Source organism: Mytilus californianus, unplaced genomic scaffold, assembly GCF_021869535.1.
Source record: "Mytilus californianus isolate M0D057914Y unplaced genomic scaffold, xbMytCali1.0.p SCAF_9, whole genome shotgun sequence".
NCBI classification, from domain to species: Eukaryota; Metazoa; Mollusca; class Bivalvia; order Mytilida; family Mytilidae; genus Mytilus; species Mytilus californianus.
Window position 1 is genome coordinate 48,355,307 of NW_026262745.1, and position 17,043 is coordinate 48,372,349.

Sequence of the window (17,043 nt, forward strand, 5' to 3'; positions counted from 1 at the left end):
AACGTCAGAGTGGGCGTGTCGCCATAAAAATTGACAACATTGAAAATAAAGGTAATACTTTTAACCAATCAGAAGACAGTAAATACACCAAATTTATTTATTGATTATTGGTTACTTAACGTCTAGTGATAAATATTCCTGGCATTTTATCCAATTTATCCAATAAATAGGACTGCAAAGTTTATCAACGTGGATAAAGGGCGGCAATAGGTCTGCCACTGGAAATTGAGTGAATCAATATTGCATGAATAGGGTTGGAATATTTGGGCCGTGTAATGATAGACCACCCGGACCCCAAAGAGTTGTTGCAAAGGTGTCTTTTATGTGCAGAAGGCGTGGGATTTTTTTTAAACGAGGTCGGCCCCATTCTGATTAGACGTGGCTGCGTATTTATACATCCCGCATAAACAATATTTCAATTAGGAAATAATTACATATAAACACAAATATATGGGCTCTCAAATTCTAATTAATAAGTTAATCAAACAAAATTCACGAAACAAATCGAAAACATTTACACGAAGACAAGGGCACAGTTTATCATATAGTGATAACAGGTCTCATCTGTAGCAACCTAGTTATTGACTCCAGGTAATCGACATATTGTTTTTACGTTACAGTGTTGCGAAACACCGGTTTTATTTTTATTTTGAAATATTTAAAAGGCGGATTAAAAGAAGATATGGAGAAAGGATCACCATACCCTGCACAACAACCACCACCCCCACAGTACAATCAACCTCCACCAGGTAAGACCAGTTTTGGCAAATGTTTTATTTACATTTTCATTTTTAGATTTATGGATCGATTACTGCCCTTGATATTTTGTGTAAACACATGATAAACACCGTCTGGTTCAACTTGTCAATTTTCTGATTTGTCAAAATTCAAGGGTTGAAATTAGTAGATATATTATTCATTATAGAATACCATTTAACATTCAACATTGTATGCAATGCGCATTTTATTTAAAATGGATGAAAACGTCAACACAGAATATATTCATATTAATGACCCCATTAATATGATCAACTTACAAAAAATAAAATAGCATTGTACGGTGATAATTTTTTGAGTGACTGAATTCAGTCACCTGATTGCATCTTTATATCACATAATTCAACAAGTACAATAGAAAGTAACATTACCATTTTATTCGTAAAATATCTATCAAATACATTTGTACTTGTTGCTTCTTAACTAAAACATATTACTGTTAATTCAGATGAAACAGAATTCGGATTATAGATTAATACAAGCAACATATAACAGGATAACAGCTAAATGAAATTAACTCTTTATCCTGTTCATTATTTTGACAAAATGTTGACTGAATTCAGTCACACAGCATTTGATAGAAGCTATAAGAAATTGTACTAAATTAGAGTGTTTTCTAAGACTTAAATTACACCAAATGTGATTACATAGTATACACATCTATAATACAGATGACTGAATTCAGTCAATACAAATTCAGGAAATATTTGTTGAAAAGACCAATTCTGCAGCAGTAAAAAAAATATTATGACTGAATTCAGTCACAAAATTAGGTTTACACATTTATATTCACTAGAGCATCAACTCATAGCAATGTGTATTGCTGTTTAGTTCAGTCAGACAGGGAATAATTTAGGGATGTCACTCTAGTAACCATTTATAAAAAGACACTGAAATTATTTCCATGGCGATTATCCCTCCCCCAATCACTGTCTATTGATTTCGAAAATGCATAGTTAGTTTACAGGTTTATGTTTGTGATTTGGTCAGTTTAAGGCTGAACATTAACGGTTATTACATAAGATGTGCAGTTGTACTAGATTTTGCACATCTCATCTCTATAATGATTATCCCCCCTTTGGGATGAACTTCACCTTAACATATTAATTTTTAATTAAAAGGGTTTTTCATTGTTTAAGAAAAAAATCAAGCACAATTAACTGTTAAGTTTCATTGGAAAGAACACAATTTGCAATTTCACCAAAAAACAAAAAACACAAAATACAATGAAAGCCAGAATATACCATATGAAATGTGACAATGTTTTAAATATAGTGTGTAACAACTAGAAGCATCAAGAAGTCTGACTTTCTCACTTAGAAAGGTTAAAAACAAATTGATAAAAACATTGCGAAAAAATGAAAATAAAATGAAGTGAAATCAATTTCAACATTTTTATTTTAATGTCTGGATAATATTATTTATTCAATGTAAATCCAGTAAAAACAATTGTTGTCACTTCATAAATTTAAAAAAGCTTGATTTTTTTTCAAGCGAAAAGCGGTTAAAAACTGGATCACACTTGAGACTTACATGTTCATCTTTTAATAATGTTTTGTAGATCAGCACAGTATTTAAAGTTTAAAAAAAACTGTTTCACAAAAATAGAGATTGTCTAAATGCAACATTGTGATAATATGTATCATTTTGAAATTTCTTCTTTCAACTATCCCATATTAATTTCAATTGTGCTGGCATTTTGTAAAGATTAACATTATCCCACTTAAAAGAGACAAGAATGTGTTCAGTTGTTGTTTGTTCAAGATTTTGGAATCAATGTACCAGTCTGCTACTACTGCCCAAAATATCCATTAAACCAATCGAATGTGTTGCTGTCACTTTTGTTACTTCTATCCATGGTAAATTCTCCAGACTGTCTGGTCTGATCAATATCCATTGTTCTGCTTGAAGATACTGTGGGTACTCATAGAAAGTAAAATCTAAAAAAGAAAACAAATTATTCTAATGATCTATTTCCGAAAAAAAAAAAGATGATTTAGATAGTGAGGATAATACCATTCTTTGTAAATGCATTTCCATTCAGAGTAACGGTACATGTTGCTTCATTTTTTTTTAATTACGTTACTTGTAAAAACACCTTATTTCATAAAAGCATATATTTTTTTAAATTTTTAAATTTAGTTTAATTACATCAAATACCAGAAACAGTTAATGATTTTAATTATTGCTATATGTTCAACAGTTAGCCGGATTTGTTGAATAGCATCAGACAAAGGACATGGTACAAGATAAGGGACTTATATTTTGGCAGAATATTTTACTTAAATTCTTAATTTTCCTTTTAAATTGAGGAAATGCCAAATTAAAAACTACTATTTTTCGGTCAGTGTCATCACAATCCATCAAAGTTATACACTCTTATGAAGAAAAACCTTAATTTTGAATAAACAATTTTTGACTAATTTCAACAGGGTGTTTACAAAGGTATTGGCAGCATGAATGGACCACCATATGTTTTGTAATAGTGTGAATTTGAACCATATATATAATTTGATAAGTTTTTATTACTCTTAGTATGTGACCAATATTATTCAGATAAAAAGGCCTATAAATGCATAAATACATTTCTAACTGTACTACTTGTAATGATTTACCACAAACTGGTATATCGATAAGGATCGCTTTACCAGAAGCTCTGGAAAAGTATTTTTAAATCTAATTTAAATGCTGGAAACCCTTGATACATATTTGATGATAAAGCTTAGAAAAACTCAGTTTTTAAGAAGTCTAGGTCCGATGTTAGAATAGGTAACAGAAGAAACTAAACAAAAGGACAATGATACAGCAATTAACAAAGGACTACTAGCAGTTACTGACATGCCTGTTCCAGACCTCAATTATATGAAAATCAAGATTAGGAATTTAGTATCATACCATCAAAATATACAAGAAGAACATAACATGCATTTCTTTACTTTTTGTGTGTCTATGATTGTTTAAAAAATAAGGAGATGTGGTATGATTGCAAATATGACAACTATCTACCAAAGTTCAAATGAAGTGGATGTAGGCAATTATAGGTTACTGTACGGCCTTCAACAATGAGAATAAAATGCTCCGCTGCGGCGCAGCTTGATACGACCGCAGAGGTCGAACCCTGAACAGTTGGGGCAAGTATGGACACAACATTCAAGCTTGATACAGCACTGAATTTGGATTGTAATTAAATATTTGACACAGCATAGGTTTCTGACACAGAATGAATGTGGTCTAAGAACTTACATTTTTTTAATTTACCTATTCAAACCATATCATTATTATTTGCTTTTATATATAAATCAGAAATAACCAATTTAAAATGGAAAATTTTAAAGAAAAAAAAGGAAAAAAAATCCCCCCCCCCAATTTTTTGAACCCCCTTATGATTCATCACCCCCCAAAACTTAATCCCAGCCTTCCCTTTGTGGTATGGTACCTTGCAGTACAATTTCAGAGAGATCCATACACTTGAACACAAGTTATTGTCTGGAAACTAGAAAAATGCTTGTTTTTTGGCCCCAAATTCCTAAACGTTTAAGGCAATTACCCCCAAACTCGAACCCAGCTTTCCCTTTGTGATATTGAACCTTGCAGTACAATTTCATAAAGATCCATACACTTGCACACAAGTTATTGTCCTGAAACTAGAAAATGCTTGTTTTTTTGCTCCTTTATGGCCCCTAATTCCTAACATTTTGAGGGAATTACCCCCAAAATCAATCCCAGCCTTCCCTTTGTGGTATGGTACCTTGCAGTACATTTTCAGAGAGATCCATACACTTGAACACAAGTTATTGTCTGGAAACTAGAAAAATGCTTATTTTTGGCCCCTTTTTGGCCCCTTATTCCTAAATGTTTTGGGCAATTACCCCCAAACTCAATTCCAGCTTTCCCTTTGTGATATGGAACCTTGTAGTACAATTTCAGAAAGATCCATACACTTACACACAAGTTATTGTCATGAAACTAGAAAAATGCTTGTTTTTTGCCCCTTTTTGGCCCCTAATTCCAAAATTTTGGAGGCAATTACCCCTAAAATCAATCCCAGCATTCCCTTTGTGATATGGAACCTTGTGGTACAATACCAGAGAGATCCATACACTAACACACAAGTTATGTCTGGAAGTTACAAAAATGCTTATTTTTGGCCCCTTTTTGGCCCCTAACTGTTGGTACCATAACCCCCAAAATCTATCCCCACCTTCCTTTTGTGGTATTGAACCTTATGGTAAAATTTCATAGAGATCCATTCACTTAAACTAAAGTTAGAGTGCGAAAACCAATGTGTCTTCGGACGACGACGACGACGCCAACGTCATACCAATATACGACCGCAAAATTTTTTTGCGGTCGTATAAAAACCCATACTGTATGGCTATATAGTACCGTAATAGTCGGCTATTAAAGGACCGACATGAAAATATAAAGCAATTCAATTGACATAACTAACGGCCTAATTTATAACAAAACAATTTACGAAAAACAAATATGACAGCTGTAAACCAACGACAACTACTGAACTACAGGCTTGATTTTTTTTCAAAATAGTTATATAAAAACTAGAAATCTATTTAAAAGAATATGAAAGTTCTTCACACACACATAAAGATTCTAACATCAACCTCAGTTGGTCTCTGTTAGATACTTGTCTTACATATCTATATTCGAACTGTATCTTCTGGGGTTTTTTTTAATAGTAAGTTTAAACAGTCCGGGGAATTTTTGAAATAATCACTTATAAATAGCAAAAAATATCAACTTAATTGGGGTCTGAAGCCTTAATAAAAAAATATAATTTTGTATTTTGTATTTTGTAGTTTTACTAAAATTTTAAACATACAGGTTTATATTATATCTTATTATGAGTAAAATTGAAAAAAAGAAACCTCTTTAAAATGATTTTTTGAAATAAAATAGAATTATGATATATTTATATAAGTGATTTTCATGTCATTATCCCAGATTCAGTACAAGGTCATCACCTGACATGACCGGTCATCCTTTAAACACAGATGTTGGTTCTGATAATTTTAGCAAACGTGATTAGTCCCTGGATCATTAGTATATATCTAAAGTTACATCACATTCAAATGTTACTGAACCAGTGATTTAAGATATCACTCATTTAAGTAATTCCCCTGACTGTTAACGGTGATAAATTGATGTTATAAAAAGGAAATTTGAAAAATTTAGAACCTCACCTTTTTCTTTTATTTTCTTTATTTGAGGAGCACTGTTGATAATTCGAATACACTGCACCCAGGCCACTATTAGAACTTTGAGTTTTTCTTTTCTTAGGTGATTCATCTGTTTTAATACAAATTATACACAGTTTTAAACAGTGCTTAAAAATTAGTTAGAACAAGGGTATATAGGTCATTATCAGAGTGATTGAGAGTACCTTATGATGCATTTTCAATAAGTTTTATAAAAACGAGTTGACCCTGGGAGATAACGTACAACCACGTATAAAAATGTGAAGAGCAAAATATCTTAAAATTGAAAAGTGTCAAGTCTAAATTTACTTTTAAGTTGTTTTGAAGTACATGTATACATAAACAATAAGGATAGGCAGTGGAAATAAAGAAACTTTTCAGTATTAATTTACCCACAATAATGCTTATTATATCTGTACACCTATCATATTGACCAATTCTTATTTAAGCACTAGAGGGATATAAGTTTGCACAAAACTGGCACACAAGTGGCAGTAAGCTTTAACAACTAAGCTAAATAAAAGTTATGGCTACTGGATCAAGGCAAATAAATAACCTAACAAATAATTCCTTCATATAACATGTATAAATGTTGCCCAATTTTCTTTATAACATCCAGTAGCCATAACTTTCATTTAGTTTAAATTATATAATGGTTTACTTTTACAAATTGTGACTTGGATAGAGAGTTGTCTCATTGGCACTCATACCAAATCTTCTTATATCTATTGACCGAGGTCTTAAAACTTTGCAAATAGCATTCTCCGCAGACATATGCACTTATATAAAACATTCCAAACTGTTTTAATAACGGTCAGAAAGTTATAAAATTTGGCACTTATGCTACTAAGATATCATGCTAAGTAAATGTAAAGTTTCATAAGAAATACCAACATTTTGGTGTCTAATAGGCTTCAGACCACAATTAATTCCCCTTGTTCGTGGAATATAGTTCCCAAGTATTAAATTGGGTGTTTCTTGCGAACTATTCTGACTACTGTTTTGTTTGAGATGTTTACTATTCAAGTGGTCCTATCAGTTTCATATTACTATCCCTAAGAACTAAGTTAGTCATTATTCATGTTGATGGTCAATATAACCAAGGATATATAACTAAAATACTAATATATACATCCTTGATAAAATGAATCATGCCAAAGGAATAAAGTTAAAATAAATTTCCCCATCAAAAAAGTGAGTATCGAGTTATTACTCACTTTTTTTTATTCGATACTCACTTTTTTACTCGATACTCACTTTTGACAACTCGATACTCACTTTTTTAACTCGACACTTGGTCTCTACTAAAGTAAATCTCGTCAATAGAACTATGAAAATTTCAATCGAATAATATTTGCCAGTATTGACAACTTGATGAGTATTATGATATGTGTGCAACATCTCAAAATCCGAAGTGATCACATAGATCCAGCAAGGCTGAATAAATAAATGTTAGATAAAAATGGGAATGTTTGGCTACTCAAGACAAAACAATCCCGAATTAACTGTATACCTCCATTTCTTATTCATTAACATATACCATAACATAAAAATATGACAAACATTTTTGTATTCTAAATGAACTTGGGCAAGGAATTGTATATACAATTCCTTGACTTGGGCAAACCTCGGTTTTTGTCGAGCCTTCGACTTTTGTCGAAAAAGCGAGACATAGCGATCCTACATTCCGTCGGCGTCGTCGTCGTCGTCGTCGGCGGCGGCGTCCACAAATATTCACTCTGTGGTTAAAGTTTTTGAAATTTTAATAACTTTCTTAAACTATCCTGGATTTCTACCAAACTTGGACAGAAGCTTGTTTATGATCATAAGATTATATTCAAAAGTAAATTTTGTAAAAAAAAATTCCATTTTTACCGTATTTTACTTATAAATGGACTTAGTTTTTCTGCCAGGAAACATTACATTCACTCTGTGGTTAAAGTTTTTGAAATTTTAATAACTTTCTTAAACTATCCTGGATTTCTATCAAACTTGGAAAGAAGCTTGTTTATGATCATAAGATAGTATCCAGAAGTAAATTTTGTAAAAAAAAAATTCCATTTTTACCGTATTTTACTTATAAATGGACTTAGTTTTTCTGCCAGTTAACATAACATTCACTCTGTGGTTAAAGTTTTTAAAATTTTAACAACTTTCTTAAACTATCCTGGATTTGTACCACACTTGGACAGAGGCTTGTTTATGATAAAAAATTAGTATCTAGAAGGAAATTTTGATAAAATGTTGTTATATTTTTTCCGTATTTTACTTATAAATGGACTTAGTTTTTCCTCCAGTCAACATTACATACAGTCTGCAGTTTAAGTTTTTAAAACATTTATTAGATTCATAAATTATCCTGGATTTTTACCAAACTTGGACAGAAGCTACTTACAATCAAAAGATAATATAGAGAGGAATATTTTTATTATTTTTTTTCCTCATTTTTGTTGAGCCTGTGATTAACAGCAAAAGTAGGCGAGACACTGGGTTCCGCGGAACCCTTACGAATTTTTCATATTCATATTCAGAAATCATATTTTAAATATCAATGAATTTTTTTTTCTCTTCATATTTTCTATGGATTAAAAAGTATATCTTACCAGAACTCTCCGGCATAAGTAAGCTTCGGACTCTTCATCCACGAAATTCCATTCAGCTTATTCTCATTTCTAGGGGACTCCATCTTTCTCTTTCTTTGACCAAAGTACGCAACAGAATGACCTCGTTTACTGGTTGTGATAACAAAACACGCGCCTATATGGATATGACATAATCCCCCACTGGCCACAGCATAATCCTCGATTATTAGTGTATCGCGGAAGTTCTACAACTTTAAAGACGTAAGAATAACCATAGAAGTATTCAATATAATACTTCCATGTTATTACTGAGTCTTGGGTCATTCAGAAGGATATAACACACACTGTTTCATTAAGATTGGCATCCCCATGATAGTACTTATAATCAGATGAAATGAAACATGTGTATTGCCCACTGGATATAACCCTCTTGATTCTATCATTATTGTCATATGGGGGTCATTATTCTCGAAATATCATATTTGTTGAAAGTATATTATATTTAAATCAAATGTTACCGTAAATTCATATTATCAAATAACTTCTTTTCACTGTTAAACTGCAAAGTTTTATGCAGCGTAATAGTCTCAACTTTTTTTTGGAGAGATTTAATTTCATCTTCAGACTGAAATGCAGTTTTAAAACTTTACTTGGCAGAAAGTCTATTGAAAATAAATCAAGTCGGACTTGCTTGTTATCGGGGGTGTTCGGTTGAAATTAATAATCGAACATAGTAAGAACTGAAATCGTGACAAAACCGCATAAAACGAATATTCTGTTGAAATAAATCTTCTAGCGAAAATATATTGTTTCGGATACAACTTTAATTAATTTCAATTTTTTGGCATGTATGTAGAATTGTTGAATTTGTATTATAAATAAAGGGAGGGTGTGTGGTTTGTAATACGTCGTTGAGACGACAACCAGACAACAGAAAAAGCATAAGACAGTTAATTATATTTTTATTTACTCAAATGTACACTCAAATTCGAGTGAGTTTAAGCTGCCACCCATTTCAAATTTAAAAAAAAAACAGCGGAAAATGGCCCATTCCTATGCCAACAGATTATAGCCGTAGCATAAAATAAGCCTGTGATTCTTGATTAAACATAAAAGTTATTAAATATACTTTTCTTAGGATTATTTAACGTGAAATGTTTTAATGATTAAACCGGTTGCAATTTAACAGAAAAGTATTTAAAGATGCAGGGCATCCGATACAGTTTCATGTCATTGTCATTTTCATAATTTTGATTGGCCTGGGCGAGTTATAAAAGAATAAAACATAGGTCACCGTGCTTGTTTTCGAGAAAACTGAGGCTGAAAAGTGGGGATTGTTGCACTTTTGTAAAAAAGTAAAGCAAAGTTATAAAATTTTTGGAGTAGATATATTCTTCGTCATAAATTGATTGGATTCAATCTGATGCTGTGATTAGTTCAAATAAGGGGGAAATAAATCATCACGAGAATGACTAGTTAATATTTCAAGCCATGCTTAAAATTACGGATAAGTTGCTCAAAGTGGCATATTTTTTTATTTTACTTTTATGTGGAAATCGAGAGGTTCTTATATTGTTATTTTTCTCATAGTGCTATTATACATTAACTGCCTTTTGCGTAATTTAAGCCACATTAGTTCATAAAATCAAATTGTAAATTATAGAAAATATCGTTCTTATTACGGAAAATAATACGCATGACGTCCCGCAGAAAGTGACGTTTTGATTAAATTCGAACGCTTGACGTCGCGCCAAGCATTCGGAATCCTTAGGTTTTATTCATGCAGTGCTATTAAAAAAAATTACCCACTCACCCCTACCTTTCCTTCCACAATTTTGATTACATATAATTTAGATTGTCATATTTGAAAATCTTTTAAACTCCTTTCTATATTTCATTGTTTTTGAAAGAAAAAAGGTACCGGTTAAATTTAAGAAAAATCTACAGAAAATTATTTCCCGCCAAATTTTCAATGGTTTATATCTCAAAAACAAGCACACGGACCCTTCATTATTTTCTGTTTTTTTAATTTCTTTATTTTTATACTAACAATATATAACAGACTTCGAAAAAGCCTGTTACTTTAAAAATGAATAGCGAATATCCTTAACGTCAAACTACTCAAATCTGTAAAATAATAAACAGGCAGTAAAACAATTTATAGTTCACTTTTTATACGCCCGTTTACGTGAGCTCCCTTTCGTTTTCTATAAATTTCACATTTATCATTTCCGAGATTTGGGGTTTTATTCATTAAAAAAGGGGGGATTTTCAAGTTTTCGGACAATAACTCAAAAACAATTTCACTAATTTGCATGAAACTTTTTTGAATTGTTCATATCTATTGACGTGAGCTCCCTTTCGTTTTTTATAAATTTCGAATTTACCGTTTCCGAGTTCTGGGGTTTTATTCAATAAAAAGGGGGGATTTTCCAGTTTTCGGACAATAACTCCTAAAAAAATTCACCAATTTGCAAGAAACTTTTGTGAATTGTTCATATCTATTGACGTGAGCTCCCTTTCGTTTTTTTATAAATTTTGGATTTACCGTTTTCGAGTTTTGAGGTTTTATTCATTAAAAAAAGGGGGGATTTTCCAGTTTTCAGACAATAACTCAAAAACAATTTCACCAATTTGCAAGAAACTTTGGTGAATTGTTTATTTCTATCGACATGAGCTCCCTTTTGATTTTTATAAATTTCAGACTATACGTTTCCAATTTATGGAGTTTTATTCATTACAAACAGGGGGATTTTCCAGTTTTCGGACAATAACTCAAAAATGCTTTCAGCATTTTTTATGAAACTTTGGTAAATTGTTAATATCTATTTTTGTAAGCTTCCTTTTGATTTTTATAAATTTTCTATTTTATGTTTCCGAGTTATAAGATTTTATTTGTTTATAGTCTGACAACAGATTTACTACGTATTACGCTACAGCAATGTGTATTGCACAACAGCAAGAAATCTTTCATGTAACCAATTTCAAGTTCTCTGACTACATTTATTCAGAAACCTATAATATATCAATTAATATTTCAGGGTTGGACCTCTGCGGGCGTATCCAGCTGCGCTCAGCGAAGCAGTTTATTTCAATATATTTTCACGAGCAAGATTAAAGTCGCATTGAATCGGGCGCACTGCATTTGCGCCAATTTTTACAAAATTCAAACTTTCTTTCGCGCCACTAGTTTATATTTCATTTGCGCCAAAAAATAAAAACCACATTTGCACCATTTTACAGGTAACATATATGAAAAAATTTAGATATTTCATTGCTTCATCGTGAATAAGATTTTTGTTGTAAGAGTATTTCCCTAGGTAACTAATTAATTTCATACTCATATAAAACTGTAGGTCACGTACGTAGGTTTGAAACTACATGTATAGTGCTCACATGTATATCCACTTCATTTGAACTTTGCGGGTGGATATATAGTTGTCTCATTTGCAATCATACCACATCCTCTTACTTTTATATAAATGAGATAAGTTCGTAATTTTTAATGACCACACATATAAGTCATCCAGTGTACATGAGTACATCCATAGCCATTGCTTACAAGCCTTAATTCAGAACAACGGAAGTTTTGGTTTTACTCTAGTGTATAGACTATATAGTGCTTTCTTTATTGTTTTATGATCTCTATCACTGAGTTTTAAAGTTAGAGTGAAAAGTCTCTTATTATTAAGAAAGTATCTGTGTATAGTGCTTTGACTGATGTTACGATGACTGATTTAGGAGGAATATGTTTTATTATGCAATAAAAAAACTGTTTAAGTTACTATCTAAAGTCTCTTTTAGATAAAACTATTTTGATACTATATATTTACCTGGGACCGTGTCAATGAATTTGTCCCTGGAGTAGACCGTGTCTTAGGATGGTCTTAGGACACGTCTTAGTCCTAAGTCAGATTAACAGAAGACCCCGTAAATAAGATCATAAACTTGGTCCCAAAGTTAGGATATATAGACAGGGACCGTGTCATCGAAGGTGTCTTAGGACTAAGATATGTCCTAAGATAATCTTAGGAGAATTTTGCTCTTAGCCGTGTTTTGAAAAGATCTTATCTTAGGATATGTTCTAATTTTGGTCCCAATTTAAGGACTACTACATTAACAAGCTGTCTTAGGATAGTATTTCTGTTTGTATCCATCTGATAAGTTAAACCTTTTTAAACTGATTTTTATAGTTCGTTCTTATGTTGTACTGTTACACCACTGTCCCAGGTTAGGGGGAGGGTTTGGATCCCGCTAACATGTTTAACCCCGCCACATTCTGTATGTATGTGCCTGTCCAAAGTCAGGAGCCTGTAATTCAGTGGTTGTTGTTTGTTGATGTGTTACATATTTGTTTTTCGTTCATTTTTTTGTACATAAATTAGGCCGTTAGTTTTCTCGTTTGAATTGTTTTACATTTGTCATTTCGGGGCCTTTTATAGATGACTATGCGGTATGGGCTTTGCTCATTGTTGAAGGCCGCACGGTGACCTATAGTTGTTAATTTCTGTGTCATTTGGTCTCTTGTGGAGAGTTGTCTCATTGGCAATCATACCACAACTTCTTTTAAAAACACAGAGTGGACGTGGCAGGGTACTTGTATATCCCAACAACAAAAAGACAGTAAAGACTGATCTGAGAGTACTCGCAGCCACTAACAACTAATAAAAAAATCATGCATCTAAGACTAAATTATCAATCAGTACACATCCAATGGATTTAGTGTAAAGACGTCATAAACAGTCAAGAGAAAAACATGAGATACAGGTATCGACAGATTGTAGATCCATGACAATTTTAACTTTTAGGATAATTTTATGATGTCCTAGCATATAAACAAACATGGCTGTCGCCATCATGCACTGTGATGTGTCTGTGTCTGTTAAATTCGGACTTCCTTTCGTACTCATTCTATAGGGTTACGGTACAGCAATACAAAATAGATAATTTATGTCCTGAGTTTTTATACCAAGATTACACGAGATTCCCCTTTGAACTAAAAAATCTAAACAGCACTTAGGACTACGATATGACATCTTCGTTAAGATTATCTTATGATACCTTCGATATACAGTCTGAGATATATCATAAGACAGTCCTATAATTTGTCCTAAGATATATCTTAAGACAAATCTTATGACACTTTCGATGACACGGCCCCAGGGGTGTCTTAGGATGGTACGAGAATAGTCTTAACAGTTACGATGTACTAAGTCGAAATAGAAACATTAAAAATATATATTATATATATATATATAAACAAGTCTAAATTGAAAACAACGTTCAAACCTATGATTGCGTTGGATAAAAACCGCAATTTTTATACGTGTGCATGTAAAACAAATTTCTTGGTAGAGGGGTCTAAATACATCACAAACAACATTTTCGAAAAGACCAAAAAAGTGAAAAAGTATATTTTAAGAAAACGTATTTGACTAAAGATCGAACAACGGATGTTCTTAAACCCTGCTGACTGCCATTGGCGATTGCCAAATAAATTGATCACAAGATGTAACAATTTGAAAATGGATCTTAATAATAATCTAATACCAAACAGAAAACAATATATATGACATAAACTCCATAATAAAAATACTAATACAAACTATTATACTGTTATAATAAACTAATTAAACAAAATATTCTTCAACAAGTTTTTTAAGGGACCTATCATTTTTTACCTGGGAAAAAAAGGGAGGGCTGGTCAAGATGAAGATGAGTTCGAGTTTTTTTTCTTCTGTAACTGGAAAAGGGGGGTCAATTATATTTATATATTCAAAGTAGGGGATAAATTTTATCGCTAATTAAACATTTGTGAACTTTTGAATTTTAAAGCATATAAGATTAAATTGTGTGACATTATTTTAAATTTGTAGACTAATTTGGTCCATAAATCAACATTGAGGTTTATAGTACTAAGTATTCTGTTTGAGTTTTAGAAAAAATAAGCTGAAGTATATTTAACAATTTCATAGTATTACGCTCTTCTAAAATAATTCGTGCTGCCCTTTTTGAAGCCAAAAATTCTATCATTATTAGCAAAATGTTTGCACCTGACCAATTTGTTTGAACAATAATAATTGAATTGTGGAAAACATTTGAATTTCGGTTTCAGAAAAAAAACCGGACTTCTTTTCTTACTAAGGCCGATTCAATACATGTATAAATGAAATGAAGTGGACCTATGGACAAAGCAATGTTATATAGCTAAAATTGCATGCGCATCAGAAATAAAGTCTCTAACAAGGTTTTGTAAACTTTAACAAGGTTTTGTAAACTTTAACAAGGTTTTGTAAACTTTTAATTATACATTAAAATATATGCCATTTATTTCACTAAATATTCTTATTTATCAAATAAATGTTTTAGGACGGTCCTAAGACAATTGAAGTTAGTTGTCAAATGTTAGGACTGTCCTAAGATAGCTTTGTTTAAAAGTTAAGACATGCCTCAAATTCATCCTCTAAAAACATCCTAAATAATGTCCTAAGACATATCTTAGGACATATCCTAGGATACTTTCATTGACATGGCCTCTATATTATTGGCGCAAATGAAATGTTTTATTTTGGCGCAAATGAAATATGGGTTGGGGCGCAAATCAGAGATTATTTTTGGGCAAATAAAATGCGAATTGGCGCAAAAGCAAAGCACCGCTTAAAATCAACCCGTTTTGTGTTCATTATTTATGATTTTAATCAAGTGAAACAGGCTGTGTTTAATTAACAAAGGCTAAAATTTCGATGAAACAAGTACAACTTTAATCTGAACTAGTTTACGATCCATAACAAAGATCAGATGTTACGCTAACCAAATATTACCGGGGTTCCTCGTTTTCTAGAAAGAAATATAGATCAAACATTTCCTATAAATCTGTATTATGAACAATCTTTGTACAGTGTACCATACCATATGTATTTGTCATGTTTTGTAGATTTTAAAATTATATTTAAAGTGTGTGTGGTTTTTTCCCTTTCCTGTGATTAAAATAAAAAGAAGAAGATGTGGTGTGATTGCCAATGAGAAAGTTAGCAATTGAAGTTCATTACGCAGAACCTTCAACAATGAAGAAAACCCAAATCATGTAGTAAGGTATAAAAATGTCAACTACTCTCAATATCAGCACAACAACCTGCAAATTTGCAAAAGCAAATTTTTGTTCTCTTCCCTCGCCGGGATTCGAACTCATGCTATTGGGATATCGAGCCACCTAGACTGCACACACACACATACAATGTATATATAATTTATCGGCCGTCCCACTGTCTATATCACTCTGCTCAGCTCTTAATAAAATTGCTTATCGTCCTTCCCTACGCCTATATCACCCTGCTCAGTCGCTCCGTAATTCTTGTATTACGGCTTTGAGACGAGAGCAGGCATTATCAGCGACGTTACAATGTCTGAGGAAAAGTTATCAGTGACGTCGCAATGTGTGAGGAGACGTTATCAAGCTTGCTTTCGTCAAGCGCAAAACTGTCTAAGGGACGGGGAAAAGACCAGTAATAGAACGATAAACAGATAATCGGGTTTTCTTCGTATAGATATCGTAAAATATCAGCCGCTCGACACAATGTGAAGCTTTTTAGCTCGTTCGCTGCGCTCACTCGCCAGAAAAGTTCACATTGTGAGTGCGGCTGATATTTTACGAAATCAATGTGTAGAGAACCCGATAATCTATACATATATATTATAACAAAAGAGCAACGACCTAAAATAAAAAAAAAATCTAATTAAAAAATATTAACGTTAATCTGGGACATAGTATATTAGTTAGTATAATAGTCCCAGCGTTAATTGATATAATATTTTATTAATTTGATTTTGAAGCGTTAGAATTTTAACTTCAATGTACACACAAGTCTTTCTTTTTAAGCATCAGAGTCGGATTTAGGAAGCAGGGGGCCGGGTTCCTCCCTTATGGAGCTTTGAATATAATAAATGCATAGACTTTTTACAAGTATCACTTCAAACATTGCCCCCCCCCCCCCTTTTTCCAAAATTCTCGATCAGCATCTGAGTATGGGGTTTACTGATTGATGGGATAAGGCCAGGAAAGACATATATATACATGGTAAAAATATTAGGGAAAATTCCAATAGAAGAAACGTTATCGGCTACTATGCACAAAAACCTGCAGGTTTAATTTTACACGACTTTATGTATACTCAATCTTAAAACTCAAAGTTTTTGTATTAATAAATACTTTATATTACTTAAATTTTGGTCAATACTTATTGAATCGAAACATAAATCCGCATTTAATAAGTGTGAGAAAAAAAATAAAAATTGTTTTTTTTTCTATCTATTATTTTTTTATTGGGAGGCAAGGGGTTTTGAGTGTCATTCATCTGATTAAGACCAAACCATTATCAGCTAATCTTTTCAGTGTATATTTTTCAATAAATACAATCATTTCACAAAAAAAAAAATCTTATTTAATTGAAAGCTTCGAGTTCAAGGATGCT

The 17,043-nt window shown here is 32.1% G+C and overlaps 1 protein-coding gene and 1 long non-coding RNA gene across 2 annotated transcripts in view; one reads left to right on the forward strand and one right to left on the reverse strand.

Annotated features, from left to right (window-relative positions):
- The first annotated feature begins 349 nt into the window (after positions 1–349).
- LOC127714593 (lipopolysaccharide-induced tumor necrosis factor-alpha factor homolog) overlaps positions 350–17,043 on the forward strand; it is a 54,552-nt gene continuing 37,858 nt past the window's right edge. The window contains exon 1 of the mRNA XM_052220670.1: positions 350–749. Coding sequence (XP_052076630.1) covers positions 683–749 — 67 coding nt within the window. The 5' untranslated portion in view covers positions 350–682. The remainder of the gene's footprint in view (positions 750–17,043) is intronic.
- LOC127714600 (uncharacterized) lies at positions 2,158–6,072 on the reverse strand. The gene is made up of 2 exons (XR_007987810.1): positions 5,979–6,072; positions 2,158–2,717 (listed from the first exon to the last, which is right to left on the reverse strand). It is a non-coding gene; the product is annotated as an uncharacterized LOC127714600 (long non-coding RNA).